At 53.5% G+C, this 27,322-nt stretch overlaps 2 protein-coding genes across 3 annotated transcripts; one reads left to right on the forward strand and one right to left on the reverse strand.

The window, feature by feature from the left end:
- The first annotated feature begins 16 nt into the window (after positions 1-16).
- C6H19orf44 (chromosome 6 C19orf44 homolog) lies at positions 17-7,201 on the forward strand. 2 transcript variants are annotated; one of them, XM_088673113.1, is made up of 9 exons: positions 52-173; positions 739-810; positions 2,012-2,587; positions 2,959-3,259; positions 3,635-3,708; positions 4,457-4,952; positions 5,080-5,178; positions 5,548-5,717; positions 6,710-7,201. In XM_088673113.1, exons 3-9 carry the CDS (start codon positions 2,090-2,092, stop codon positions 6,791-6,793), a joined length of 1,722 nt encoding a protein of 573 aa, XP_088529239.1. In that variant the 5' UTR covers positions 52-173; positions 739-810; positions 2,012-2,089; the 3' UTR covers positions 6,794-7,201. The 2 variants fall into 2 exon arrangements, with proteins under 2 accessions (XP_060132478.2, XP_088529239.1); XM_060276495.2 differs by lacking the exon at positions 739-810 and having other exon boundaries at positions 17-173.
- Positions 7,202-7,204: 3 nt separating this feature from the next.
- On the reverse strand, positions 7,205-26,266 carry CHERP (calcium homeostasis endoplasmic reticulum protein). Its single transcript, XM_035116989.3, has 18 exons — positions 26,113-26,266; positions 24,822-24,995; positions 23,053-23,246; positions 21,186-21,323; positions 18,175-18,326; positions 16,392-16,503; positions 16,206-16,295; positions 14,871-15,096; positions 14,585-14,763; positions 13,484-13,913; positions 12,137-12,375; positions 11,839-11,972; positions 10,583-10,669; positions 10,157-10,309; positions 9,369-9,479; positions 9,174-9,268; positions 8,241-8,426; positions 7,205-7,794 (listed from the first exon to the last, which is right to left on the reverse strand). Exons 1-18 carry the CDS (start codon positions 26,150-26,152, stop codon positions 7,790-7,792), a joined length of 2,745 nt encoding a protein of 914 aa, XP_034972880.2. The 5' UTR covers positions 26,153-26,266; the 3' UTR covers positions 7,205-7,789.
- Between the last annotated feature and the right edge of the window lie 1,056 nt (positions 26,267-27,322).

Here is a 27,322-nt window from a genome sequence, read left to right on the forward strand (position 1 = left end):
TCTAGGCCAATCCGGATGGGGGATATTGCTACGTCGGGACGGTTGCTAGGCGACGGGGAAAGGGTTTTCCTCCGGCGGCGGCGGCGGCCATGGCGATGAGAAGAGCGGAGGGCAGGAGCGCGGCGCTCGCCCGGGCTCAGGCCCAGCTGACGGGGAGCCGCTTCACTGGGAGGGTAAAGGGGGGGGGAGAAAGGGTTTGTTTTAAATGAAGACGCCGGCGCGGTGACGTCATACGTCGCAGCTGCTGCGACGTCAAAGGGGTCGGCTGCGTGACGTCACGCGGTCATTCTAAGGGGTTTCCGAGGGTGGAGGGTGTCCCTGAGCATGTGAAGAGCGCTCCCCCTCGTAGGCATCTCCTCTGCGCCCCGTAAGGAGAGAAGCAATAATAATAATGTATATGCATAAGAACAACAAATATAATAATAGCAACAATAATATATAATATACAACTATTTTCATTTATAGCCCTCCCATGTGACTGGGTTCCCCTAGCCACTCTGGGCAGCTTCCGACATATATAAAAACATAAGCCATAAACTTTGTTTTTGCAAATGCTGCTTTTAGGGACCAGCAGGAGACTGTCCTCTCCCAAGGTGCCTGGAGGAGATGCACTGCCATGCCTAGCTTGGTGCTGCCTTGGCTTTGAAAGCGCAGCTGTAGTTAAAGCACGGAATTGCACATGCAATTGTTTCAAAAACACTATATGTGTAATTTTTTGCGCTTGTTTTTTATTGCAAGTTGCTTCAGGAAGCCTCAGAGAAAGGAGGTGAAATCAGTAGTGATGGAATGTAAAAGAACGCAGTATAAAATGTATGTGAATTTATCAGCCTGGGGCGACGACAAGTGGAAGTCGATTTAGAGAAGAGTTTATGTGAAGTTAAAAGAAATTATTTTATTTGATAAATGTGAATATATGATATATTTGAATTAGGTTATGATTTAGACATTTATTAATAAGTTTTTAATTTGTATATTGTTTATAATAGGTATGTCTTGTTTCGTTTATAGCTTTCATATTATTTGTATGTATTTTATTTGAATAATTTTGATCAAAATCTGTAAAGGTTATTTTAAAAATCAAAGAAAAGAAAAGAAATCAGTAGTGATGACACGCCCAGGTAGGGTTTGCCACCTTTGTTCTGGAAAAATACAGAACAGGGTGGGGTGATTTTTTTTCTCATCTGGTGTTGAAGCGACTTCAAAGCAAGCTATTACAATCTCTTGCAGCCCAGCAGAATGGCCCCTCTGGAATTTGTAACACATGTACACATACACACATGAATTTGTAAATCTGTCTGTGCTTGGCTACCTAGAGCTTAAATACATGACGTGTCATACACCCATTCAAACACATACATTTCCCCGCAGGACCAATTGCAGTCATCAGCAGTCGTTAACAGCCATCAACAGGTTCACCACTCCTATTAGCCCATCACCCATTCCCACCCACCCCCACCCTCTGAATATACATAAGGGTCTGGTTGATTCTGTTTCAGTGTATCTGACGAAGTGTGCATGCACACGAAAGCTCATACCAAAATAAAAACTTAGTTGGTCTTTAAGGTGCTACTGAAGGAGTTTTTTTTATTTTGATACATTTAGAGAGGATCCCAAACTTGGCAGAGAGAGAGAGAGAGAGAGACGACCTGAAATACAGGACCAAACTATATCGAAACAGGATGTGGCATTTCACATTGAAATAATGGGACATTCCTGTATTATACAGGACAGGTGGCAACCCTACCCAGGTGAACCCTGTTACTCACTTTTTATTTATTGCATTTATAACCCAGGCTAAAGAGGAAAAAAAAGAGCTCGGTTAGGCTGAGAGCCGGTGTCTAGCCCCAAAGGTCGCCCAGTGAGCGTCATGGCCAAGTGGGAATTTGAAACCCTGCTCTCCTAGGTCCTATTTTGACACTAACCACTATGCCCCCCCGGCTCTCTTCCTGTTGTCATCCACACCCGTCTTCCTGACATGACCTCTCTTAACCCTCTGTCCTTCCCCCTGCAGGAGGAGCTGGACGTGGCTCCCAGGAACAGATTGGCAGCCTTGGAGCCCAGCGGAAGCCCTGGCCTGTCTGCCATCTACATGGCCAGTGACCTGAGCGACCTCTCTGACCTGGGGAGGAGGGAGCTGGAGGAGGGGGCAAGCTTGGCAGAGACCCCAACACCGCCGCAGACTGGACCCCACCGCCGGTTTGTCAAGCAGAAGCCCCCGGAGGTAGCCCTGGACACCCAGCAGGCAAGGCCCAGTCCTGCCACAAGGACAGGGTTTGCCGCTGCCTCCAGAGGGGAGAGGGCAAGCTCCGCCCTCAGGAAGCTGGCACAGATTGAAAGCAAGATCCGCAGCCGGAAGGCCGGGCAGGACGTCGGCCAGGCGCCCACAACGGACGAGGAGATTTCCCTGAGCGACTTCAGCCGCAGCCCCGAGCGGAGGCCAGGAGGAGGACGAGGGAGCCTGGGAAAAGCCACGGGGCTGAAGGAGGAGGCCGCGGCCCCCATCTGCAGCAGCAGCAAGGGTGGCACAGAGAGAGGCAGGCAGGTCTCTCCCAAGGAATCGGAGCAAGAGGACCTGCTGGGCAGGAAGGTAATTTGGGGGAATGCGTAGACTTCACTGCACTGCTGGGGAAAATAAGGTCCTGTTTTACTGACAAGGGCAGTTTGGGTTTTATTGGCCGTCCAGGCTGAACCCACAGCTTGTTGGGCTTTGAACCCCAACATTTCCCCTACAGCCCTTCTGCCTGAAAAAGTGTTCGTGGAAAAGTTGGGGTGGGGGGCGCTCAGCAGCTTGCCGCTTGGCCCTCTGCTCTGGCCTGCGAGGCAGTGACCCCTCAGCAAAGGACAGCATCTGTGGCGGGTTCCATTGAGCTGCAGGAGGAGGTGGAGGTGGTAGTGATTGTTTGGGGCTGCTCAGAGCCGCAGTGACCTGACCCTTTCCCTCCCCCATGCTTTCTTAAGAAATGGATCCGGTCCCCACCAACCCCACCTTCTTCCCGCCCGAGGTCTCCTTTGGCCGGCAAAACTTTCCTGAAGAGGCCCACGCCCCGGAGTCCTTCCCCACCAGGCAAGCACCCCCCGGCACAGCTGAGCAGGGGAGCATTTCGTTCCTCGACCCCGGCAGGCTCCTCTTCCCCCGACGTGAGCTCCATGGCTCCGAGGGAGGCGTCTCTCTCCGAGCGAAGCGTGGTGCGGTCCCTCGACGAGCTCTTCTTAGCGGCGGGTGGCGGGCCCAGCGACGACGACAACAGCAGCAGCAGTGGTGAGTCACCTCTGCGGGGGAATGTGCGAGAGATGCGCCGGCAGAGGAATGCGTGTCTCAGGCAAAGGGAGAGCCAAGTTGAAAGGGAGCAGGAAGCAAGTGGATGGAGCTCTGTGGGCAGAATCCGCTCAAGGGGGACAAGGGTTAGAATGGGGTGACCCTGGTCCTTGACCTGCTCTGGGCAGTCCTTGGCTGGCAAAGGAACCTTCAGCTGGGCTGTGGAGGCTACTGAGGTGAGAAGAGCAACCTCCGAGGTTATACACTTCCTGTAGGATTACAGGCAAAAGGGGAGCAGCCCCTGAGAGGTGGAGAGAGACTCTCTCAGAGATTTCAGGGTGCCCCACTGCTGAATGTCCATCTCGTTCCTTGCTGCAGATTTCAGAGTGAACGTGTTAAGCCTGGACGACTTGGCCCCCGCTGCAGCCAGCCAGAACGAAGTGTCAGGAGAGGTAAGAACCCCCTGTTTAGGGAAGTTTTCAACATCTGATGTTTTATTGTGCTTTTCATTCTGTTGGGAGCCGCCCAGAGTGGCTGGGGAGGCCCTGCCAGATGGGCGGAGTATAAATCATAATTTATTATTATTATTATTTCTCCCCGTCCTCAGCAGGAGCCAAACATTTGTCACGTCTCTTCCTTTGTGGTGGCGTGAGAATTGCGAGGAAACCACAACCAAGAGTCTTAATAACCATTATTATTATTGCCAGGGTTTTTTCTCTGCCAGCTTCTGGCCACCGCGAGGGGTCTCAAAAAAATCACAAAAGAAAAAACTGCAACTTGGAAAAATGTAAAGACAACGTAACCTTTCAGAAAAGACTAAAAGAGCCAAACGTGCCCATTTTCATCCTATGCAAAGGCAAAGGGAGGGCCACCTCACCCCCCCCCCCCGCAATAACCTTGCCTGAGGGAGCAGAAGCCAGCCCTGATGGAACTGAGCTCCTCTTCCTTTTCAGGGTGCCAGGCCAGTGCGGGGCAGGCAAGGAGAAAGTCTTGCTGGCCCCTCAATACTCCTTATTTGCAAGAGACTAGCTTGCCGATGAGCATGGAGCAGCCTGACTGGGGGTGAGGGGTGGCTTGTGATTCGAGTTGCTAGCATGGAGTTTGCCATTCCAAAGTTGGCAGTGGGGGGGGGGCTGTGCTTCAGAGAGCCTCGTCACCTCCGCGTCTCACATGATACTCACAGAAAGACGTCCTTTCTAGGCACCTACAATGCCTGAGGACTCAAAGGAGGAGCTGGGAGCCTCCCCCTTCGCTGCCGTCAACCAAAGCCCCTTCAAAGCCCAGAGCCCCCCCAGGAGAGAAGCTGCTTCCCTGGAGGAGGAGGAGGAGGAGGAGGAGGAGGAGGAGGAGGAGGAGGAGGAGGAGGAGGAAGATGATCCAGGAGACACAGAGATTTCCGAGCGGCTAAACAGCACTTCTGCTGAGAGCTCCCATCCCGAGGAGGAAGAGGAAGAGGAAGGAGAGAATCCCACCAGTGCAGAGTATTCGGAGGACTTTGAGTCCTTGGCCGCATCCGGGGAGCGACCTTCCTCCAGGGACCCCTCGGGTGCCTGGCCGCCTTCTGAGCACCCTGCCTCGTCCTCCCTCACCTGCCCTCCACAGGGCGCCAGGACCACCTGCCTGCCAGCGAGGGTCGTTGTGAAGGATGCTGCCGTGCAGACAGGCCGCTCCTCTCTGGCCTATTGCTGGCTGCAAGGTAAGCCGCTCCCGGCTCAGGCTGGGCGAGATCCATGCAAAGCTCTGATGTCCTTCTAGGCCTGGCCCAGGTGCCCTCGGTTCACCTGCCAGTCTCCCAAGAGCACCTCCTCCTTCTCCTCCTCCAGGCGACGCTCCTGCAGCTCTCGGCCCAACGATGGGAGCAGGAAGCCCTCTGGAGACCCCGCCCATCGCCAGCCACGTCGTGAGCTTGGAAACGCTGGAAGGTACCCTCTCCTCCCGCTATCCTTGAACCAAGCACCCGCTTGGCACGAGCCAGCTCACCCCAGCCTTTGCCTGTCATTCAGCTGCATGGCATGCAGAAGGGCGCAGGAAGGTGTCTCCGAAACCCCAGCCAGCCATTGTTGCTGGTCAACTGCGTTGCCTCTGTCCCCCGTGAGAAAGAACTGGAGCAGAGCTGGGGGGGGGGGTCCAGAAGACAGGTCTTTCCGTATGGGGTCTGAGCAAAGGCTGCCCTAGAGCAGAGTCTGGGGACCAAGGGAGCCCTTGGCCCCGTCAGCCCTCTTTTCCTCTCCCCACCCCCACTCCCACGCTGACTCCCTCCCCGCACCCACCTCCCATTCTCCCGCCCGCAGCCCTGACCACCTACAGCCCGGCCGTCTTCGCCCTGAACGAGCTGCTGAAGCAGAACGTGCTGCTGATCCGGCAGTTTGCAGACACCGCCCGCCGGCTCCACGCCTCCTGGGTGGCGTCGCTGGAGGAAGAGGGGGGCTTCCACTACCACACCCTGGAAGAAGCCAAGGAGGTAATGCTCGCTCGCAGGCCCTCCTCCCCAGGGCAGCTGCAGCCTTTGGGACCGCAATGGCCGTGCTGGCTGGGGGAGGGTGGGAGATGCAGTCCAAAACACCCGCCGGGGGGGGGGGGAGGCGGAAGTTGGGTTTTATTCCCCTCGTAAAACTGATTCTAGAAGTCCTGGACTTAAAATTGTTGTAGAGAGTCCTAATAATCCTTTGTGCCTCTTTTGAGTCTTCCTCTTCCCCTTGTCTCCCATCTGCCCCCTCCTTTCAGCAATCAAGGCAGCTCACTCTTGTTTTTATCCTGTTCTAATACAGTGGTGCCTCGCTTAACGAATGCCCTGCTTAACAAAAGGATTTTTCGAGCGGAGGTTGCCTCGCTAGACGAATTTGTTTTATGAAAAATTCGTCTAGCGAATCGCGGTTTCCCATAGGAATGCATTGAAATTCAATTAATGCGTTCCTATGGGCAAAAAAAATGCATTCCTATGGGATTCGCTAGACGAATTTTTCGTTATAAGAAAAGACCCGTGGAACAAATTAAATCCGTCTAGCGAGGCACCACTGTACTGGTTTGCTTTCCTCCTGGCTTCCCAAGCGCCATAACCTGCCCACATTTTATCGGGTGTGTTAGTTTTTTCCTTCCGTGAGTTGCGGAGTTGTCTTATTCCAACAGGCTTTGGGGGAGAACTGCCTGTTTTTAAGGAGAGGGCTGGTGCTGTGATTAATAGATCTATTTGGTTTCATTCTATTAAGGTTTGGTGTTCCTCCCTATGTTGCTTCTATTTCACCTGCTAGCCACCGAGTTCCTGTCAGGGGGGAAAGGCAGCATGTAAATAAATACAATAATGCAGAAAGTAACTTTGGGTGGTTCCTAATACGGAGGACCATCCTTGCAGTTTCCAGCAAGTCTCATTGTCCCGAGGACGAGTGTCTGTGGGTCTTTTAAGGGCCTTGCAGCAGCATTCCCTGTGGGTCTCAACCTTGCTTTGTCCCTCTGCAGTACATCGAGCGCCACAAGCCCCCGCCTCTGACGGTGGAGCAAGCTTTGCGAGAACAGGAGCGCCGAGGGCAAGCCGCCTTTTGAAAAGCACACGGGGGGAGCATCGGAGCTGGCCCTCCGGAACGAGAAAGAAACCGCTCAGGTCCCAACAACTGGCCAGCACTTTTACCGGAAGGAAGGGCCGAGGCTCTTCCAGAAGAAGGCAAGCAGAGGCCCTACAAATCACAGCAGAGAGGGGGGGGGGGAAGAGGCCGTTGCCCCACTGACTCCTGCCTTGCGGACTCCTGCACAGCCCCCCAGGACCATACAGCGTCAACCAGAGCATTGAAGAGAAACCTCAGCGGAAATTGAGCTGGGGTGGGAGACAAGAGGACACCCTGCTGTGTTTTTTGAGTGTGCAGAATTCAGTTGTGCCTGGTATGAAACACCTGTACATGGATGAATGCGGAGACGAGCCTCCCCACCCAAATAAATCTCATAAACTGCATAGAAGGAGAGGGGGGGAACAACTTTTGTTTATTGGAAGGCAACAGTAAGAACGAGGCGGGTAGCTGATTCTGAGCAACCTGAGTGGTGGCCGAGAAATCTCACAGCTACGGAAGCCAATCTTCAACAGTCGCTACATCACCATGTTGGGGGCGGGCGGTTGCGGAAGGGGTCTACTATGGCTGGTGGTCTCTGGACACCCCCCCCCCTCTTGGGGCGTTTGGGCAGGAAAGGAAGGCAGCTTCTGGGAACGCGTCGTGTTTTGAAACAGGTGGGTTGGGCAAGGCAGGTGGGGGGTGCAAGGGGGGGTGACACTACGGAAGAGTCGGCCGACCCGGCTCCTTTGGAGTCTTGCCCAAAAGGTATGTACAAAAATAGAAAAGGCCTAGATAATTTCTCTTCTCGCAAAGCCTCCTGGAAAGACACTCTCGGGAGCAGGTTAGCCCTCTGCATCCCGACGGGCAGAAGGGGGGGGGGGGGTCGTCTAGGGCGGCAGCGGCCAAGAGGTACAGTAGAGAGCCTCAATTCATGTGGCTAGGCCAGGGCTCGGATGCTGACGGACGACCGGCTGGGCTCCCTTGGCTCCGAGTGGCGTTAAGCTTCGGGAGGAAAAAAGAAGGGTCAGGCGGGATGCAGGGGAAGCAGGCCCTTCCTGCCGCCAACGGGGGGGGGGGGTACCCATGAAGACGCCCACCCGAATGGGAGAGGTTGCCCCCGTTCCCGCCCTCCCTCACACTGGGCTGGCAACCTCAAGAGACCCTTTGCCCTTTCGCTGCTCCTTGATCTAGCTTTCCCCGTGGCAAAGGGAAGCGTTTGGCTAAAGCCCTGGGGCTGAGCAGCCTGCTGGCTCCCCCCACATTTGCCCCTTCTGCCTTAGCATCTCGGGGAGGCGAGCAGAGCCAGCGTCTGGCCGTCCTCGTCAGGCGGTCGTTTGCCAAGCGCTGACAGCCCACCGGCAAGGGTGCAGTAACGGCGTCATACAGATGGAAAGCAAACTGGGAATGGAACGAGGGGCTGCGGCAGACCCGGCAGCTTGCCCACTTACTTTCATCCCTGGCCTTCATGCGGGCGATGAAGGAGTAGCTCTTGTTCCTCCGGTAATTCTCATAGGGGTCGTCCAGGGCCACCCCCACGCCCTTGTACTGATCCCACTTGTCTCGGATGTCGCCGCCTTTAATGGGGTCTTGGATCCCCTGCTCCTTGGCCCCCAGCCCCCCGGAGCCGCTCCACCCTGGGGAAAGGGAAAAGCAGGCGGTTGGCAGGAGGGAGGGAGGGGGCGTCAAAGCACCTGTCTCCAGAAACCTCTGGCCCAAGGGTGGAGGAGCCCAGCACCACCAGCAGCAGAATCAGGCCAAAAGGGGGCCCGCGCAGCCCGGCATCCTGACCCGGCGGTGGCCAACCAGGTGCCCCCAAACCTGAAAGCTGGACCCAGGCTCCACAGCAGCGACTCTCCCCAGCTGTGGCCGGTGGGTTGCAGCTCTGCCCAGCCCTCAAACGCTCTACGTTGGCAGGCAGACTCACAGAATTGTAGAGTCGGAAGGGACCCCGAGGGTCATCCAGTCCAACCCCCGGCAATGCAGGAATGTTTCACTCAATGTGGGGCTCGAACCGCCAACCCTGAGATCAAGACCCCCGTGCTCTACCGACTGAGCTACCCCAGAGACAGAAGGCGATTCCTCTGGAAGGCTTTTAATTTCACCTTCGTATCTCTCCCCCCCCCCACTTTCCTCCCAGGAGATTGGGGTGGCCTACACAGTTCTCCCTTTCCCCATATGATCCCCACAAGGAGCCTGCAAGGTAGGCATTAATGCAGGGAGTCAATGACCAGGCTGGGAGCCACCCAATTCCTGGCCGAGTGGGAATTTGAACCAAAGTCCTCCTAGCCAGACACCCTCTAACCACCAGAGACGTGGAACAAGCCCCTTTATACTGACCCCGCCCTTGACAGGCAGAGCCATTGCGCAACAGGCTGCCTTACCCATCTTCACCAGCATCTGGTGCCCCTTATTCTCCTCTCCGAGTCTCGAATCGGGGATGGGGGGCCCTGAACTGGATCCCAATCCGGCTGAGGAGCTACAGAAGGGGCGGGAGAAACCGAGGAGAAGTGAGGATTATCGTGTCGATCCCTCGGCCCCCAACCCTTCCCCCCCCCAAGCCCCTTCGCAAATCTTACGGAGGCGTCTGACTGCGGGATCGGGACCGGTGCCGCCTTCCAGGGGAGTACGATTTCGACCGGGATCTGGAACGAGAGCGGCTCTGAGAGGACCGAGAGCCGCTTCTGCTCCTGGGAAGACCAACGGGGGAAGAAGCAAAGTCAGGCCCTCTCTCTCTCGGGAAGAGACAGCCCTCTCTACCCAAGAGAGAGAGAGAGAGAGATCTTGAGCATCAGAACAACTTGGCCACAATCAGGAAATTTTGCCCATGGGATGACTATTTTCCACCTTGCCCTTTCGAATCTCTGGCACCCTATCTGCGTAACTGAGCAATTCTAAAATATAGATGCGCTTTGACTCTCGCAAGATTGAATGTCTTGCCCTCAGCTGGACTTGAGGGACAATTCCAACAGATGCCACCCGGAAAACGCTTACGTCCCTGTGGAGATGGCAGTCCCAAATCGGTGGCGCATGCCCTTCTGGCTTGAGGAATGAGATGATCCCCTCTTTTATTGTCCAATCTGGGTCACCCAGCCACTGCCCCAGTGTCCTTTCTCTGGGCAGATCAAGAGGAGCAGGGGACAGCAAAGGCGGCAAGGTTTTTAGCTCTTATCTGAAAAGGCTGCCAGGTAAAGAACCCGCAACCTCCTGCATGTGCCGGAGGAGCTGCAGTGGCCAGAGAGGCAAAAGCTTCAAAGGCAAGTGGGCTGGAAAATAAGCCGGCCAGCCAGAAAGGCAACGTCTGCAGCTGCCTGCCCCCGCCCCCCCGTGCCAGCGAGACCCAGGCCCTCCTGCCCTTCCTCCTCACCTGGACTGGGACCGGGAATAGGACCGTGACCGAGAGCAGGATCGCGAGCGGGAGCGGGAGTAGGAGCCGGAGGACTTGGACGACCTCGAGTTGGACCGCGAAGAGGAGCGCCCTCGGCTCTTGGACCTGCTGCTGCGGGATGGAGAGGGGCCGCTGGGCAGGGGAGAAAAGGGGGGGGTCTGAGTGATGCTGTGCCACGGGGGCATCGACCCTGGACTCCTGCAGCCAAAGCGCCTGGGTGGCCCCCGGACAGCAGCCGAGCCAGGAGCCCCCCCCCCAGCCCAGGCAGCAGAAATCTCCTTCCCCTCCAGGAGAGGGCCGTGCTCAGTTTAGATACAGGGAGGGGGTCCCTCTGCACCTCCCCACTCCCCCTTTGTCTCCCCCTGTTGACGGCACTCTGCACGCTCCCCGGAGCCCTGTGCCCACCTGTTCCTCTTCTCCTGCCCCTTGCGCCGCCGGGCCCTCATCTTCGCCCGGAAGAACTCGTACAGACCGTTCTGCTCCCAGCCCTCACTGTAGGAAAAAGAGGAGGGGTGGGCATTTAAAAGAAGATATCATTAGGCTTTCACATAATGTATTACTTATTATTATTATTATTTGTTGAATTTATATACCGCCCTATACCCGGAGGTCTCAGGGCGGTTCACAGAATAAAATCAAGATATAAAAGCCACAAAAGACATAATAAAAAACAACAACCCATCATTACTATTCTTATTTTTCTCATCCCATATCACTCGATGTTATGTCTCCACTCCCCAAACTGCGCATTTGTTTCTAACATTATACAAAGTATAAAATGTAAAACTGAAAATAACATACTATCGCACTTCCATTGTTCAAGACATAAATCCATCTTATATTGAAGAAGAACAAAACAAAACAAAACCATAACTGTGAGGGGGAAAGGGTACAGAGAGCCCCCCTCCCCATCCTGAGGAGCAGCTCCTCCACCAGCAGTAGCGTCAGCGGGGAGGGGGAAAGAGTCCAGTGAGGAAGGAGGAAGGAGGAGATGGGGCTCTAGCAGCATAGGAGAGCCCCTGCTGCACGTGGGAGAGGAAGAGAGAGGGGGAAGAGGGGGAGAAGGAAAACATGGAAAGGAGACCCTTTTCCCCTCCGGTTCCGGAATTACGCAGGAGGAAACGCGGGAGGAGATTTGGGGTGCCCAGACTCTTATGTTGGAAGAGGACGCGGAGCGCGCCATTCCAGGGTTCTGGGTCAGACTAAGCGGATGTATCCTGTATAGCTCTAGCACTGTAAATAGCCTGCACTCAATAAAAGCATGAAAAGGCAAAGGTCTGGAGAGTCGTTACTCTAGAGTAGTCGCAACGCATCACCTGTGACAACAACAACAACAATAATAATAATATTTATACCCCACCCATCTGGCCGCCTTCAGAGATGTCTTCCAAAACTCAGAAAGTTATCTTTCGAGTCTCTTAACTCTAACAGTTAATTTTGCCATTTCGGCACAATCCATTAGTTTGTGAATCCATTCTTCTTTTGTGGCAATTGCTGCTGCCTTCCACTTCTGCTCATATATAAAAATCCTTGCCGCCGTTGTTGCACACATGAACAATTTTATCACCATTTTCGCCATCTCTGGCCCAATCGAACCTGGGGGCAATTTAAAAAAAACAACAAGCCAGCCAAAGGAGCCCTTTCTGGGCCTCGTCTCTCACCTGTTTCTTGGCCGGTCGTGCGAAGGGGGGCTGTAGAAAGCCTCCACGGCTGCCAGAAGCCTCTCGCTGGGGGGCATGGGGGGCGGCAGGCGGATGTCTTTGGGGTCCAGAGGCTTGTAGTCATGATCCTCCAGCTAGGAGAGGAGGGGAAAGGAGCCGTCATGGCACACGGTCCAGCTGGAAAAGAATTCCCCGCCCCCCCTGGGACCATGAGGGAGGAGCCACGTGGGGTCGGGCGAGGCCTTCTCCTGCCCTTCTGGAGGTGGGGGGGGGCGGCTCCCCCCACCAGGTCACTTACTTTGACCAGGGGGGCCATCAGTCCGGCAGGGAGGTCGAAGTAGGGGACGTTGGGCACGAGGCTGGGGTCGTCGTGGTTGACGTGGGGTGGGCCCTGCCTGCGCATGTGGGGGGGCTGCCCGTTGAACCCGTGGGGCGGGGGCCCAAAGTCAGGGTGCTGCGGCCCCCCCCAGGGAGGGTGCTCACTGATCCCCGGGTGCGGCATTCGGTGGCCCGGGTGGTGGTGCGGGGGCCCGATCTCTGCAAAGGAAGGAAGGAAGGTTCAGAAGAGCCCGAGTAGCTGCAGGATCCGAACACAGGAACAACACCTTGGGGTATAACCCTGGGCAGTGTTTCTGGGGGTCCTGGGCTGCCCAGATGGCAAGACACCCCCCCCTCCAGGCCTCGCTGATGGGAGTCCAAAGGAAGGCAGTGCAAGGCGTTTGGTACCGGAAGGAGGCAGACAAGGAGCCATCCAAGTGCCTTAGGGAATCCGCTCTGGATTTGTGGAGGGTTTACACCTTAGCCCAGGGGTCAGCAAACTTTTTCAGCAGGGGGCCGGTCCACTGTCCCTCAGGCCTTGTGGGGGGCTGGGAGGGGGGAATGAATGAATTCCTATGCCCCACAAATAACCCAGAGATGCATTTTAAATAAAAGCACACATTCTACTCATGGAAAAACATTCTACTTATGTAAAAACACGCTGATTCCCGGACCGTCTGCATGCCAGATTTAGAAGGCAATTGAGCCGGATCTGGCCCCCGGGCCTGTTTGCCTACCTATGCCGTAGCCTTTTCTCCTCCTGAAGATAACTCAGAAGGCAGCAGAGGTTTCGGATCAGAGGGTCCCACGGGAATTAACGTCCCCTGAATCAACTTGGCAAGGATCAGGGCTGGGAGACCTATCAATATTATCCTTCAAAACTGGTTTGAAGTTCATATCGTGACATGTCGTTTTGCAATTTTTTGGCCTGGAAATATATTGTGAATCATGTTGTCCATAGCTCCATCCGCATTTCAAACATTGGTATCCAGCGGTACCTTGGTTTTCGAACGTCTCCATTGATGAACGGTTTGGAACTCAAACGCCAAAACCCAGAAGTAAACGCTTCGGTTTTAGACTGCTTTTCAGAAGTCGAACGTGCCGAAGCATGGCTTCCGAATTCAGTTTTCCGGAAGCAAACGCTTCTGTTTCCGAACATTTCCGAACTCGAACTGTCTTCTGGAACGGATTACGTTCGGAAACCAAGGTACCACTGTATCGTGATCTTTAGCAGCTGGTATATCAATGTGGAAACCAGGTTATCGCCCAGGCCTGGCGAATGACCCCCTTAGCCCCTCCCGGCCAGCCTTCTGCCTCCTCCACTCACCCTGGGGGAAGTCGCCTTGGGGGTAGTCGAAGCGGTGCGGGTAGGGGGGCCGCTCGAAGGGGTGGCGCGGCGGGAAGTCGTCCTGCATGAAGCGCGGCGGGAACCGGTTGAAGTTGTGCGGGTGGGGCGGCTGGTTGAACTGGGGGTGCTGCTGGTGCGGCGGGAAGGGCCCCCGGAAGTGGGGGGGCCTCTGCATGCGGAAGGGCGGCTCCCTCTGGCCCCCTCCCCAGGGCGGCTGCTCGTGCTGGTTGTTCCAGGGTGCCTCGAACTGGCTGTTCCAGGCGGGGTCCGGCTGGCTGTTCCAAGGGGCTTCGCGCTGGTTGCTCCAGCCGGGCTCTCTCTGCTCACTCCACATCCCCTCGTGGTTGCTGTTCCAGGGGGGGCAGTGCGGGGGGCCCTGGTGGTGGGGGAAGGGGGGCTGCTCTGGGGGCTGCAGGAGACAAAAGGCCTCGGTTAGCGGGCGGGCAGGCGGGCAGAATAAGACCCTCCCTGCCCGCAAACTAGTGCATGCTCCGGTTATCTCCTGCTTGGACTACTGCAATTTACTCTCCATGGGGCTGCCTTGGAAGGTGACCTGGAAACTGCAACTAATCCAGAACGCGGCAGCTAGACAGGGGACTGGGAGCGGCTGCTGAGACCATATAATATCGGTACTGAAAGACCTACATTGGCTCCCAGGACGTTTCCAAGTACAATTCAAAGTGTTGGTGCTGACCTTGAAAGCCCTCAACGGCCTCAGCCCAGTATCCCTGAAGGAGCATCTCCACCCCGGACACCGGGGTCCCTCTCCCAAGGGCCTTCTGGTGGTTCCCTCCCTGCGAGAAGCGAAGTTACAGGGAACCAGGCAGAGGGCCTTTTCGGTGGTGGCGCCCGCCCTGTGGAACGCCCTCCCCGTCAGATGTCAAGAGAATAAACAACCTGACTTTTAGAAGACATCTGAAGGCAGCCCTGTTGAGGGAAGCTTTATTCAGTTTTTAATATTCTATTGGGAGCCACCCAGAGTGGCTGGGGAAACACAGCCAGATGGGCTGGGTATAAATAATAAAATTATTATTATTACTACCACCCAAGCCCTCCCCTCCAGCTGCCCACCCAAAGTACCTGCTGCTGCGCCCAGGGGGTGACAGGATGTGGCTGCTCGAACCAGGGCGGCTTGTTGGGGGGGATGTGGTCATGGGGGCCGGGCCCCCGGGGTCCAGGTGTGGCCGAGTCGGCGGCCCCAGCCCCCGCGGCCTCGTACTCGGCGGAGCCTGGCAGCGGCAGCTGTGGCTTCCCTTCGTCTGAAACAAATGTGGACGTGAGAGTCAAGCTCGTTTGGGGTGGGGTGGGCTCAGAAAGGGCAGGGGGGGAGGTATACCCCCACCATGAACGGGGACCCCAACGGTACCTGTGGGAGTGATGGGGGCGGCTGGCGGAGGTGGGGCGGGGGCGGCCTTCACTTCGCTTTCCGGAGCTGGGATTTGCAGTTGCGGCTGCGGCTGCTGTTGCTGTTGCTGCTGCTGGCTGAGACTGCTGACAAACTCCTCGTGCTGCGTTTTGAGGGTCTGGATCTGTTGCTGGAAGGCCAGTTGGACCGGCTGCACCACGCTGCCAAACTCCGTGATCAGGGTGGCCTGCCAGGACCACGGGGAAGGGGGTGGCATTTGCCCGGGGGGGGGGGAGGACAGAGAAGAGGAATCTTACAAAGGAAACGCGTCTCATTCATTCAAAAACAGGCGGGGGGCTCTTTTTAAGGCACCACAAACATTGGAGGAAAGAGGGTGGTCTCTGAGAACAGTTCTACTCAAGAGTAACCCTCCCAGGTTTATTTGTATGCTGCCCTCCAAAGCAAATCTCATGGCATGAAGGAAAGCCCCATAGTTTTAACTAAGCGGTTTGCATTAATACGTCAACGCTGAGTTTCTCTCGAACTCGGCGTCCCCCTGGCTGTTGTCGGACTGCAACTCCCACCGTCCACTAGCAGCGACGCAGGGGAGGCGGAACGCAAACCAAGAGCGAAATGAAATGAAAAAGAGCAACTTGGCCACGGGCGGTTTTTAACGTTTGATGTTTTTGTTTGCCAGAAGCCACCCAGGGCGGCTGGCGCAACCCAGTCAAATGCACGGCATATAAATAACAAGAAGAATTAACTGAACAACAACACCAGTAGTAGTAGTAGTAGTAGTAGTAGTAATAATAATAATAATAATAATAATAATAATAATAATAATAAGGGTTGCCAAAAAACAGGACACATTCATGTGCTTCGTCATATGATCAATTAGGTGGGGCTCGGCTTACCGACCCCCACCCCCGCAAAGAAAAAACTGCATCCCAATGTTTTGTAGGCCTCAAGTTTCTAGTCCTCCAGAAGGCTTCTCTTCTTTTTCAATAAAATGATAATAATAATAAATGATAATGATATCGATGATGAGGATAATAATATCTGTGCAGAACCCGGACTTGGTCACCTCGGGGGGAAACTTTTACTGCAAGATAAATTTTCCTCTTTTTTGCGCCGTGCATTTTTATTTAGTGAGCAATGCATCTCTGCCACGACCTGGTGCTTGGAAGTGCGGTGTCCTGCCGTCTCATATTCCCAAGAATTCCTTCCCCCCCTCATCTGTCACGCTTCGCCAAAACCTCTTCCTGAAGAAGGGAGCCGTTTTCTGGGGAGACCTGGCCGTTTGCTCTCATCACCATCCCCTCGGCCTCCTCTCCTCCTCCTGCTCCCCTCCCTCACCTGGTACTGGCCCAATCCGAGGGCCGGGCTCTGGAGCTGCTGGATAATGGCCTCGTCGAAGTAGCCGTTCTTCTCCCACAGCTGAAGGAGCTGTGGGAAACCAAGAGGGAGAGAGGGGCTGTTATTGGGCTCTGGGGCTGCAGGCAGGGCCCTGGGCACCCCCGAGGCCACGCCAGGGCGGCTCACCCGGGCAATCTTCTGCTGCTTGTCCTCCTCCACGGCCAGGAAGCTGGTGCAGTAGATGGGGACCACCACTTTCTGCAAGGCGGCCAGGAGATCCCGCTGCTGCTTCCGCTGGCTGGGAAGGGAGAGAGGAGAGCGGGGAAGAGGGGAAGCTTCAGAAAGTTCAGCCGGAGGTTCAGTTTGTTGCCCACAGGGGGGGGGTGTTGGGGGTCCTGCCCTCTGGAGCAGCAGGAAAGAGTCTGGCTCCCCCTTGACAACAGATACCTCTGGCTATCTCCTGCTTGGACTACTGCCATGCACTCTCCGTGGGGCTCCCTTTGAAGGTGCCCCAGTAACTGCAACTAATCCAGAATGCGGCAGCCAGACTGGGGACTGGGAGCGGCCACCGAGACCACATAACACCGGTCCTGAAAGACCTGCATTGGCTCCCAGGAGGTTTCCGAGCACAATTCAAAGGGTTGGTGCTGACCTTGAAAGCCCTAAACAGCCCAGTAGACCTCAAGGAGCATCTCCCGAGGGACTTCTGGCGGTTCCCTCCCTGCGAGAAGTGAGGTTACAGGGAACTAGGCAGAGGGCCTTTTCGGTAGTGGTGCCTGCCCTGTGGAACACCCTCCCATCAGATGTCAAGGAGATAAACAACTTTGCAACCTTTAGAAGACAGCTGAAGGCAGCCCTGTACAGGGAAACCTTTTAAGGTGTAATGTTTTATTATGGTTTTATGTACAGTGGTACCTCGCTAGACGAATGCCCTGCTAGACAAATTTTTCACTAGACGAATGGGTTTTGCGATCGGAGGTTGCCTCGCAAGGCAAATTCGTTTTGTGAAAAATCTGTCTAGCGAATTGAGATTTCCCACAGGAATGCATTGAAATTCAATTAATGTGTTCCTATGGGCAAAAAATAAAATAAAATAATTTTTTAATGCATTCCTATGGGATTCGCAAGACGAATTTTCGCAAAACGAATTGACTCACAGAATGAATTAAATTTGTCTTGCGAGGCACCACTGTATCTTGGAAGCCAACCAATGTGGCCGGGGCAACCCAGTCGGATGGGTAGCATATAAATAATAACTTTTTCTCCCCTTGGCTCTCCATCGCCTCTGACTGTTTAACCCCATCAGTTAACAAACATGGAAACGTACGCTATAATGTCATTGCTTTAGTTAAATAAATAAATTGTTTAAATTGTTCTTAAGGAAATTATTGTTTTCCTCCTTCCAATAGAGTACGGCAGAAAAGTTGTCCAAATATAAACAGTTAACTTATTAAACCTCACAATAATTTCACAATTATCTGCCTCAAATTATCTGTTTGAGCAATGGATTCAAACTACAAGAAAAAAGATTCCACCTAAACATTAGGAAGAACTTCTTGACAGTAAGAGCTGTTCGGCAGTGGAATTTGCTGCCAAGGAGTGTGGTGGAGTCTCCTTCTTTGGAGGTCTTTAAGCAGAGGCTTGACAGCCATATGTCAAGAATGCTTTGATGGTGTTTCCTGCTTGGCAGGGGGTTGGACTGGATGGCCAATTCTAGGATTCTAGGATTATGTATTTCTAATAGCAGAACCAAATCAGTGATTTTTGATACAACTGAAAAACTACTCTGAAAATCTATTATTCCAAAAGGGAAACCTTCCTCTGGCTGTAAACTATTAAGGTTATACCGGCAAGAATGACTCTTCCTCTAAAAAAACCCATGATTTAAATCAAGTCTTCCTGACTAGTGATTTAAATCGATTTGATTTAAATCCAATCCGCCCTGCCCCGGAGTGAGGCAGGACCTCACCAGTGGTGAAGGACATCGTTGATCAGGTAGATCAAGTGGAGGCGCAACTCGAAATGCGCCCCCTCGGCGGTGATGCGGTTGCGCAGGTGCCCGGCCATGAGTTCACAATGCTGCGGGGACTTGGCGTTGCTGAACATCCAGTTCTTGCCGGCCTGGGATAACAAAAGGGAACAGTCAGAGGTGGCCATGAGCCAAGGGGAGAAAGTCAGGTTTTGAGAGAGAAAGAGAGAATATTTGCTCCACCATCATTTGGACTGCAGACGATTAAATTTAAAATGATCTTTCACCATTATTCTACATTGCCTGACATTCTAGGCTAATTGTGAAAGGTCATTTGGAATAGCTATGTAAAAAAAAATGTACCCTAAGCAGGGATTTTAACCCTTCTATATAATTAAATGCAAGAACTGTAAACAAAAGTAGACAAATATCACACATGAATCCAAGTAGCATTCAAGCCAGCAAGAGTCATATAAAATGCAGGCTTCCTTCAACAGGAAAGAAAACAAGATATTCCTGCCACGAAAGGAAGTTGGCTTGCTGTGCCGTTAAGCCACAGAAAATAAAAATGCAAACATTTATTTTTGGAAAAAAATAATATCAGAAATGTCCCGAAGCACCACTAAGTGACTGACTCCAGAAAACCATCCAAACCGTTGGTCTTTAGCAGGGCCGGATTGAGGTTTGATGCGGCCCTCAGCTCCTGAAGGTAACAGGGCCCTTTCTATGTCCTGCTGTCCTTTGTCAACAACAAATGGTCGTTGTTTTTCGTGTTAAATATATGCCATATGGTAATTGATGGACCTAATAGGTATCTCAAGCCATTTGCACAAAACAAAATAGGTATCCTATATAATAATGTCCCTGTGTCCCTGCGTCCAGTTGTCCCGTGTGTCCCTGGGGTACTGCGCATGTGCCCCAGGGATACAGGGATTGGACAGCAGAGACTGCGCGCGCGCACTCTCCCCCCCCCCTCTGCCTCCTCCAACCGCCGATCCCGCCGGACACTGCCTCACTGCAGGGCACGTCAGGGAAGCGAGGGTGGAGGCCGGCGAAGGCCTCCTCACAACCCTCCCTGGCCCGTGAGAGGAGCGGCGGTTGGAGGAGGCGGGGGGGGGGGAGAGGAAGGAAGGAGGAGAAAGCGCTCCTCCGTTCCTGTCCCCCTGCCGCCGACAGCAAGGACGGGTCCCAGGGTTCGGAGAAGCGCTGCACAAGCGCTTCTCCGAACCGTGGGATGTCTGCTTCCTGTCGGCGGCTGCGGGAGAGGAACGGAGGAGGAGAAAGCAGAGCGCTGCTTTCTCCTCCTTCGTTCCTGTCCCCCTGCCGCCGACAGCAAGGACAGGTCCCAGGGTTCAGAGAAGCGCTGTGCAAGTGCTTCTCCGAACTCTGGGATGTCTGCTTCCTGTCGGCAGCTGCAGGAGAGGAACGGAGGAGGAGAAAGCAGCGCTTTCTCCTCCTTCGTTCCTGTCCCCCTGCTGCCGACAGCAAGGACAGGTCCCAGGGTTCGGAGAAGCGCTGCGCAAGCGCTTCTCCGAACCCTGGGAGGTCTCCTTGCTGTCGGCGGCTGCGGGAGAGGAACGGAGGAGGAGAAAGCAGCGCTTTCGCCTCCTCCGTTCCTGTCCCCTTGCCGCCAACAGCAATGACAGGTCCCAGGGTTCGGAGAAGCGCTGCGCAAGCGCTTCTCCGAACCCCAGGATTTTCTAGAGCCCGTTATTGAACGGGCTGAAATACACTAGTTTTATCATAAAATACATATTTTATGTAGGCACCCTATATATAGAAAGGAGCAAAGCAGTGATATTTGAGGGAGCAGGCTAGCAGGCCATGACTTACATCCTAGGAGCCGACACAACACAAAACACTGTTGCTGTATGTAGGCTTTATTTTATTTGTTTTTTATCTTATATTTTGGAAATGTACATCCAGCTGGTTTTTTCCCTTAAAATTTTATGGGGGCCCCCAAGAGAGTGGGGCCCTGAGCTAGAGCTTGTTTAGCTTATATGTATATCCAGTACAGTATATCCATAAAGAAGGCTGATCACCGAAGAATTGATGCTTTTGAATTATGGTGCTGGAGGAGACTCTTGAGAGTCCCATGGACTGCAAGAAGATCAAACCTATCCATTCTTAAGGAAATCAGCCCTGAGTGCTCACTGGAAGGACAGATCCTGAAGCTGAGGCTCCAATACTTTGGCCACCTCATGAGAAGAGAAGACTCCCTGGAAAAGACCCTGATGTTGGGAAAGATGGAGGGCACTAGGAGAAGGGGACGACAGAGGACGAGATGGTTGGACAGTGTTCCCGAAGCTACGAACATGAGTTTGACCAAACTGCGGGAGGCAGTGCAAGACAGGAGTGCCTGGCGTGCTCTGGTCCATGGGGTCACGAAGAGTCGGACACGACTAAACGACTAAACAACAACAATATCCAGCACTGGTCTTTAGGGAGAATCCACAGCTGGACACAAGAGCACATCCTCTGGGCATAGCTGCCAAGTACCCCGTTTTTACTTACCTTTTCCCGGTGGTACCCCGTATCACTTTGTCTCCCGTTTTTCTCCGTTATTTTCTCCTGCCGACAGCCATTTTTTTTTCCGATTTGCCCTTCTATGGGCACCAAAAATGGCTGCCGGTGGCTTCAAAAGTCGCATCTACGCATGTCCGGTGCATAGACGTGACTTCCAGTGTCGGCGGCGACCATTTTTGATGCCCATAGATGGGCGGAGCGACACTGGAAGTTGCGTCAACGCATTTCCTGACATGTGTACAAGCAACTTTCGAAGCCGGCAGCGGCCATTTTTGGTGCCCATAGAAGGGCAAAGCGACACCGGAAGTTACGTCGACGCAACTTCCGGTGTCACATGGCTGCCGGTCCCGGATTCTGCAGTCCGGGACTTGGAAGGTAAGCCTCTGGGTCAGAGCGCTACAACACACGGCCTTCGACGCCTTTGGGGGGGGCAGCCCACCTGCGACATCAGGATGCAACCCCACCCACCCCCGAGCCCTGCCTACCGAGATGGCGTCTTTGGTGCATGTGTCGATGATGGGCTGGAGCAAGTTGTCGAACTCGTTCATGTCCAGCTGCGTCTCCTCGAGGACCTTCTGCATCTGCTGTTCCACGGCCAGCGCGATGGCGGAAGTGATTTGCTCCTGGGGGTGGGGGGGGTGGGGGTGACAAGGGTCTTGAAGGTAGAGTTGGGTGGCGAGAGAGCCCACCCACTCGCACCCACCTCCAAGCGAGGCCCTGGCACCTTGCTGCCCCTCAAGGGCTACCGCGAACAAGCCAGTGCGAGCTGCCCTCTTTGCAGAGCTGGAAGAGGAGGAAGGGGCTAAAAGATCTTAAGCTCCCCACCCCACCCCACCCATGAACTTTCCTATGCCACACAAACACAGAAGCCATGAACTGGAGGTGCCAGGATAGCCCCACCCTGGCTGCGTGCTGGCATAGGGATAAAAAGGTAAAAAAGGTAAAGGACCTCCAGAAGGGTTAAGTCCAGTCCAAGGCGACTCTGGGGTTGCGGCGCTCATCTCGCTTTCAGGCTGAGGGAGTCGGCGTTTGTCCACAGACATCTTTCTGAGTCATGGGGCCAGCAGGACTAAGTCGCTTCTGGCGCATGACGTAAACCAGAGCGCATGGAAACGCCATTTACCTTCCCACCCCAGCGGTACCTACCGTATTTATCTACTCGCACTGGCATGATTTCGAACTGCTAGGTTGGCAGGAGCTGGGGCAGAGCAACGGGAGCTCCCCCCGTCGCGGGGATTCAAACCGCCAACCTTCTGATCAGCAAGCCCAAGGGGCTCATTGGTTTAGACCACAGTGCCACCCGCGTTTGAAGTCTGGCATAGACTCCACACTCTGCAAGATGATTTTAAAAAGCTCTCAGGAGCACACAGAGTTAAGGCACCTTGCTTTTCCCTTTTTAACTGCCTCTTTCATTTTTGTATATGTATATGTATTCTTTATATTCTTTATAGAAAGATAAAAAGTACCCGACCAAGGAAGAATGGCAAACCAAGCTGACGGACTATGCCAAAATGGCAAAATTAACTGGGCATTCAAAGCTCAGGAACCAAGAGGACAATAACTTTTTAAAAAGAATGGGGGGCAAATTATAATTTATCTAGGAGATCTTTGTAAGCAGATGAAAACATTATCAGGATTTTAATCACACTTGTAAAGTAACAAAAACTATGGACAAAATGTGGATAACGGACTTGTTAATGGAAAGGTACCCCTGACCATTAGGTCCAGTTGCGGACAACTCTGGGGTTGCGGCACTCATCTCGCTTCATTGGCCGAGGGAGCCGGCGTACAGCTTCCGGGTCATGTGGCCAGCATGACTAAGCTGCTTCTGGCGAACTAGAGCAGTGCATGGAAACACTGTTGACCATCCCGCCGGAGCGGCACCTATTTATCTACTTGCACTTTGACGTGCTTTCGAACTGCCAGGTTGGCAGGAGCTGGGACCGAGCAACGGGAGCTCACCCCATCGCGGAGATTCGAACCGCCAACCTTCTAATCGGCAAGTCCTAGGCTCTGTGGTTTAACCCACAGTGCCACCCGCGTCCCTAACAGACTGGAATGCAGTTGTAAATGCTGACATTGGGACCCCTGGAGGGGATGGGGGGAAGTTCACTTTGAATTGACTTTTATATAAGTTTATATTTTTTCAACAACAAAAAAAACAAATAAAAATTTAAAATAATTAAAAGTACAAAAATGCAAGTGCAGAGAGTAAGATAAAATGCAAAAAAAGAAGAAATGAGAAATAGTGCCCACGTAGAAAACAAAACAGAAGAAGAACAATCTGTATCTCTATTGTGTCTGAGCCAAGAGCCCTGGCTGGCTTGCATCTCCGCCCACCTGCCCTTTTACCTGTCTCAGAGCCAGGAGGTGCTGCTCTTGCTGTTGCAGGTTCCACAGGCTCTGCTGGATCAGCTCCTCCATGGAGGGGGTGCCCTGCGGCGTGGGGAGGGGGGTGGCGGCGGGGGTGGCCGTCGCCAGGGCGGGCTGGGGAAGCGGCTGGATCTGCGGCGCGGGCTCCAGATCTTGGCTCTGCTTGCACAGCACTGGAAGGGAGGGGAGGGAGATAGGAGCATGTCAAGGAAAGACGCTCGAGTCAGCAGTTCCAAACCATGCGCCACCTCAGGGGGGCTGCGGGGGCCCCTTCCAATAATAATAGTAATAATTTATTATTTATACCCTGCCCACTCTGGGCGCTCCCATCAGAATTGATAAATAATAATAACAATAATAATAATAATAATAATAATAATAATGTCGTCTAAAAACTTCCCTAAACAGGGTTGCCTTCAGATGTCTTCTAAAAGTCAGGTAGTTGTTTATTTCCTTGACATCTGACGGGAGGGCGTTCCACAGGGCGGGCGCCACCACCGAGAAGGCCCTCTGCCTGGTTCCCTGTAACCTCACTTCTCACAGGGAGGGAACCGCCAGAAGGCCCTTGGAGCTGGACCTCAGTGTCCAGGCTGGACAATGGGGGTGGAGGCACTCCTTCAGGTATATTGGGCCTTTGAGGCCGTTTACAGCTTTAAAGGTCAGCACCAACCCTTTGAATTGTGTTTGGAAACATCCTGGGAGCCAATGTAGGTCTTTTAGGACCAGTGTCCTATGGTCCTGGCGGCCGGTCCCGGTCCCCAGTCTAGCTGCCGCATTCTGGATTCGTTGTAGGTGGCAGGCGAGGAAAGCAGGGCAGGTGAAACACAGGCAGAGCCTCTCTGGAATTACAGCCCTTCATCCAAAGATCACAGAGCAGCTCATTAATCGATCTTGCCAATGGATGGCTCTGTTCAACTTCCGACGCTTTAAACCAGGCACCCCCAAACTTCAGCCCTCCAGATGTTTTGGACTACAATTCCCATCTTCCCCAACCACTGGTCCTTTTAGCTAGGGATCATGGGAGTTGTAGGCCAAAACATCTGGAGGGCCGCAGTTTGGGGATGCCTGCTTTAAACTAAAGAAAGTTAACTAGGCAGTCCTTTCCCCCAGAGCATTTCCATCAAGGGACATTTCAACAGCAGAAAGATCTCAAAAGAAATATCTGTTTAGCTCCAGGATAAATTCTGCTTCCGGGGGATTCTGAGACCCGAACCTAATTGCCCCAGGCAGTGATTGGCATTTGCCTAGACGCCCACTTGCAAGGCTGAACCTCTGAATTTTGACCCGCAAATCCTACTAGGAAGTTCTGTGTGGCCGACATGGGGAGATCGCATCCAGCTCATCCACAGCATCTCCACTTCCAAGTTCAAAAGCTGGAGGTCGGATTTAAAAGCTCTGACATTCTGTCGATTTTCCTTTTTTTGAAAAAAGACGGGCAAAACAACTCCACTGATCGGTTGGCCAATTCCAAGCCAAAAGGAGGGCCGGCCAGAATTTGCATGGGGGGTTTTAAAGGGAAGGAAATTCTTTCCCAAAAAAGGTCGGGAGAGAACCAAGGATTCCCATGAAGCCCCGCTCTCCACCCCACCAAGGGCATAGCCAGTGCCAGACGCCAGGGTGGGTGCCTGGCACCCTTCAAAAACTGATATGTGCCATACTGATATTTCAAAATGTTCTACAGGGTTGCGGCTACTAGAAAGTCTCCCGCTAGCCACCCCACCACCACCCTGCCCCCCCCCCAAACTCACGCTGTTGCTGTTCCAGGGCCAGCTTGTACTTGTAATAGCCGTAGAAGTCACCCCCGAAGAGGAAAGAGAACTTGGGGTTCTCCTTCTGCTTCTCCATGGTCATCTTCTCGAACTCGGGGCCGTTCCGCGCCACAAACTGAGCCAGCTTGTCGATGACATTGCGGAGCTCCTGGTCTGGAGTTGCGGGGGGTGGGGGGGAGAAAATTGGGGGACCAGTCAAGGCTTGTGTCAAAGAAAAGGTCCCGACTTTCAGCTCTTCGGTGGGTCACAGGGAGCGAACTAGCACAATAGCCTGTCTCCCCTACTCAGAGTAGACCTGTTGCTCAGCCTCCTACTCGGAGTAGGTATTTAATTTAATGAATTTAATCATCTTACCTTGTTCTGTTTTATTATTTCACCGCTCCTTCCCAGTTCCTGCCCCACAGTCAGTCTTCCCTACTCAGAGTAGGCATTTGATTTGATGAATTTAATCTTATTCTTAATCTTAATATTAGGCAGAGGGCCTTCTTGGTGGTGGCGCCTGCCCTGTGGAACGCCCTCCCAACAGATGTCAAAGAGGAAAACAACTACCAGACTTTTAGAAGACATCTGAAGGCAGCCCTGTTCAGGGAGGCTTTTAATGTTTAACCGACCAATGTATTTTAATATTTTGTTGGAAACCGCCCAGAGTGGCCAGTCAGATGGGTGGGGTATAGATAAATAATAATAATAATAATAATAATAATAATAATAATAAATCTTGTTATTATTATTGTTATTATTATTATTATTATTATTATCTCTCCCTCCCAGTTCCTGGTGGCTCCCAACCCACGGGCAGTCTTCCCTACTCAGAGTAGACCCATTGCTCAGCCTCCTACTCGGAGTAGGCATTTGATTTGACGAATTTAATCTTATCTTGTATTATTATTATTATTATTTCATGGCTCCCTCCCAGTTCCTGGCGGCTCCCAACCACACGGTCTGCCTCCCCTACTCAGAGTAGACCTATTGACATGCAAGTTCGAAGGAAGGGGGAGGGGGGAGGGGGTTGTCCTCGGGGGCTTCAGTTATTTTTTGGGGGTGGGGGGTCTACTCTTGAGTAGGTGGCATGGCTAAAGGAGGGACAGCCCCCCTTGATTTCGCCTCTCCCCTCCCCCCCCGGGATCTCACAAGAAGAGGCGAGGGAGGGAGGGAGGGAAGCGGGGGGGGCTCCTCGTGCTCCTGAGCATACGCAGAGTGCCTGAGAGGGAGAGACCGGAGACCCCACCCCCACCCCTAACGTGACCCCCACCCCCCACGTGGGGCTCACCTTCTGGCGGCGGCGGTAGCGGCGGCGGCGGCATCTCCATGGCGGCGGCGGCGGCGGCGGCGACTCGAGCAGCGCCTCCGAATAGCTCGCTAGGCCCCGGGCGGCCGCCAAGCGCAGCTGCTGAAAAAGGGGGCGGCGCTTGCGACAACGGCCGCCGCCAAGCGCGGTCGCGGTGGAGACCGCCGGAGCCACGCCCACCAGCCGGCGCCGCGTTCCATTCCGAGGGAGAGAGAGGGAAGGAGGGGGTGATGCGCGCGCAGCCCCATTCATAAGGAAGCGGCGGCTCATTCATAAAGTGGCGAGGGAAACCGGAGGCTCCGCGCGGAGGTTAGAAATAGATAGAGGCAGGGATGCCCTGACGGGTTTACGTCGTAGAAGCTCAACAAGCTCTAGCTTAGGGCCCCACTCTCTTGGGGGCTCCCCAAAAATTAAAGGGGAAAAAACCTGGGTGTACATTTATAAATATAATCTATCTATCTACGGTATCTATCCCAGTGTCGGATTTATGTACTGTATAAGCTAAACAAGCTCTAGCTTAGGGCTCCAAGGGCCCCCCCAAAAAAAAAATTAAAAGGGAAAAAACCTGGATGTACATTTCCAAAATATAATCCAGGGGTGGCCAACTCCCAGAGACTGCGATCTACTCACGAGTGATCTGCCCCCTTTTGGGAGTTCAAGTCAAAGGGAGGTGGAAGGCAGGGCTATAATCATGAGCTTTTTTAAGGGGAGCCAAAGTTGTTGAGCTTCTTTGTGGGGAGCCAGTGATCTACCAGAGACGTCCAATGATTTCCCAGTAGATCACAATCTACCTGTTGGACGTGCCTGACTATCTATCTATGCCAGTGTCGGATTTACGTATCAGCTAAACAAACTATAGCTTAGGGCCCCACTCTCTTGGGGCCCCCCAAAAAATTGAAGGAAAAAAACCCCTGGATGTACATTTCCAAAATATAAAAAAACAAATAAAATAAAACCTACATACAGCAACAATGCTTTGTGTTGTGTAGACTCCTATTTTGTTACAGTGGTACCTCGGTTTGCGACCGCAATCCGTTCTGCGGAGGCGGTCGCTCGCCGAAGCGGTCACTCTCCGAAGGCATGCTTCTGCGCGTGCGCGAAGCACCGATAGAGCACTTCTGCGCATGCGACGCCGCGGAACCCGGATGTAAACACTTCCGGGTCCACGGCGGTCACTCGCCGAGGTAGGCGT

This window comes from Zootoca vivipara, chromosome 6, assembly GCF_965207765.1.
Source record: "Zootoca vivipara chromosome 6, rZooViv2.hap1.1, whole genome shotgun sequence".
Lineage (NCBI taxonomy): Eukaryota > Metazoa > Chordata > Lepidosauria > Squamata > Lacertidae > Zootoca > Zootoca vivipara.

Excerpts from the sequence above, each read along its gene's own strand:
- C6H19orf44 (XM_060276495.2), top strand. The coding sequence starts at position 90 with ATGGCGATGAGAAGAGCGGAGGGCAGGAGCGCGGCGCTCGCCCGGGCT. Across the intron at positions 174-2,011 it reads GGAGCCGCTTCACTGGGAGG|GAGGAGCTGGACGTGGCTCC; the intron begins GTAAAGGGGGGG and ends TTCCCCCTGCAG. Across the intron at positions 5,718-6,709 it reads CCCTGGAAGAAGCCAAGGAG|TACATCGAGCGCCACAAGCC; the intron begins GTAATGCTCGCT and ends GTCCCTCTGCAG.
- CHERP (XM_035116989.3), bottom strand. The coding sequence starts at position 26,152 with ATGGAGATGCCGCCGCCGCCGCTACCGCCGCCGCCAGAAG. Across the intron at positions 16,504-18,174 it reads AACGATGTCCTTCACCACTG|CCAGCGGAAGCAGCAGCGGG; the intron begins GTGAGGTCCTGC and ends CTCCCTTCCCAG. Across the intron at positions 16,296-16,391 it reads AGCAGCAGAAGATTGCCCGG|CTCCTTCAGCTGTGGGAGAA; the intron begins GTGAGCCGCCCT and ends GGTTTCCCACAG.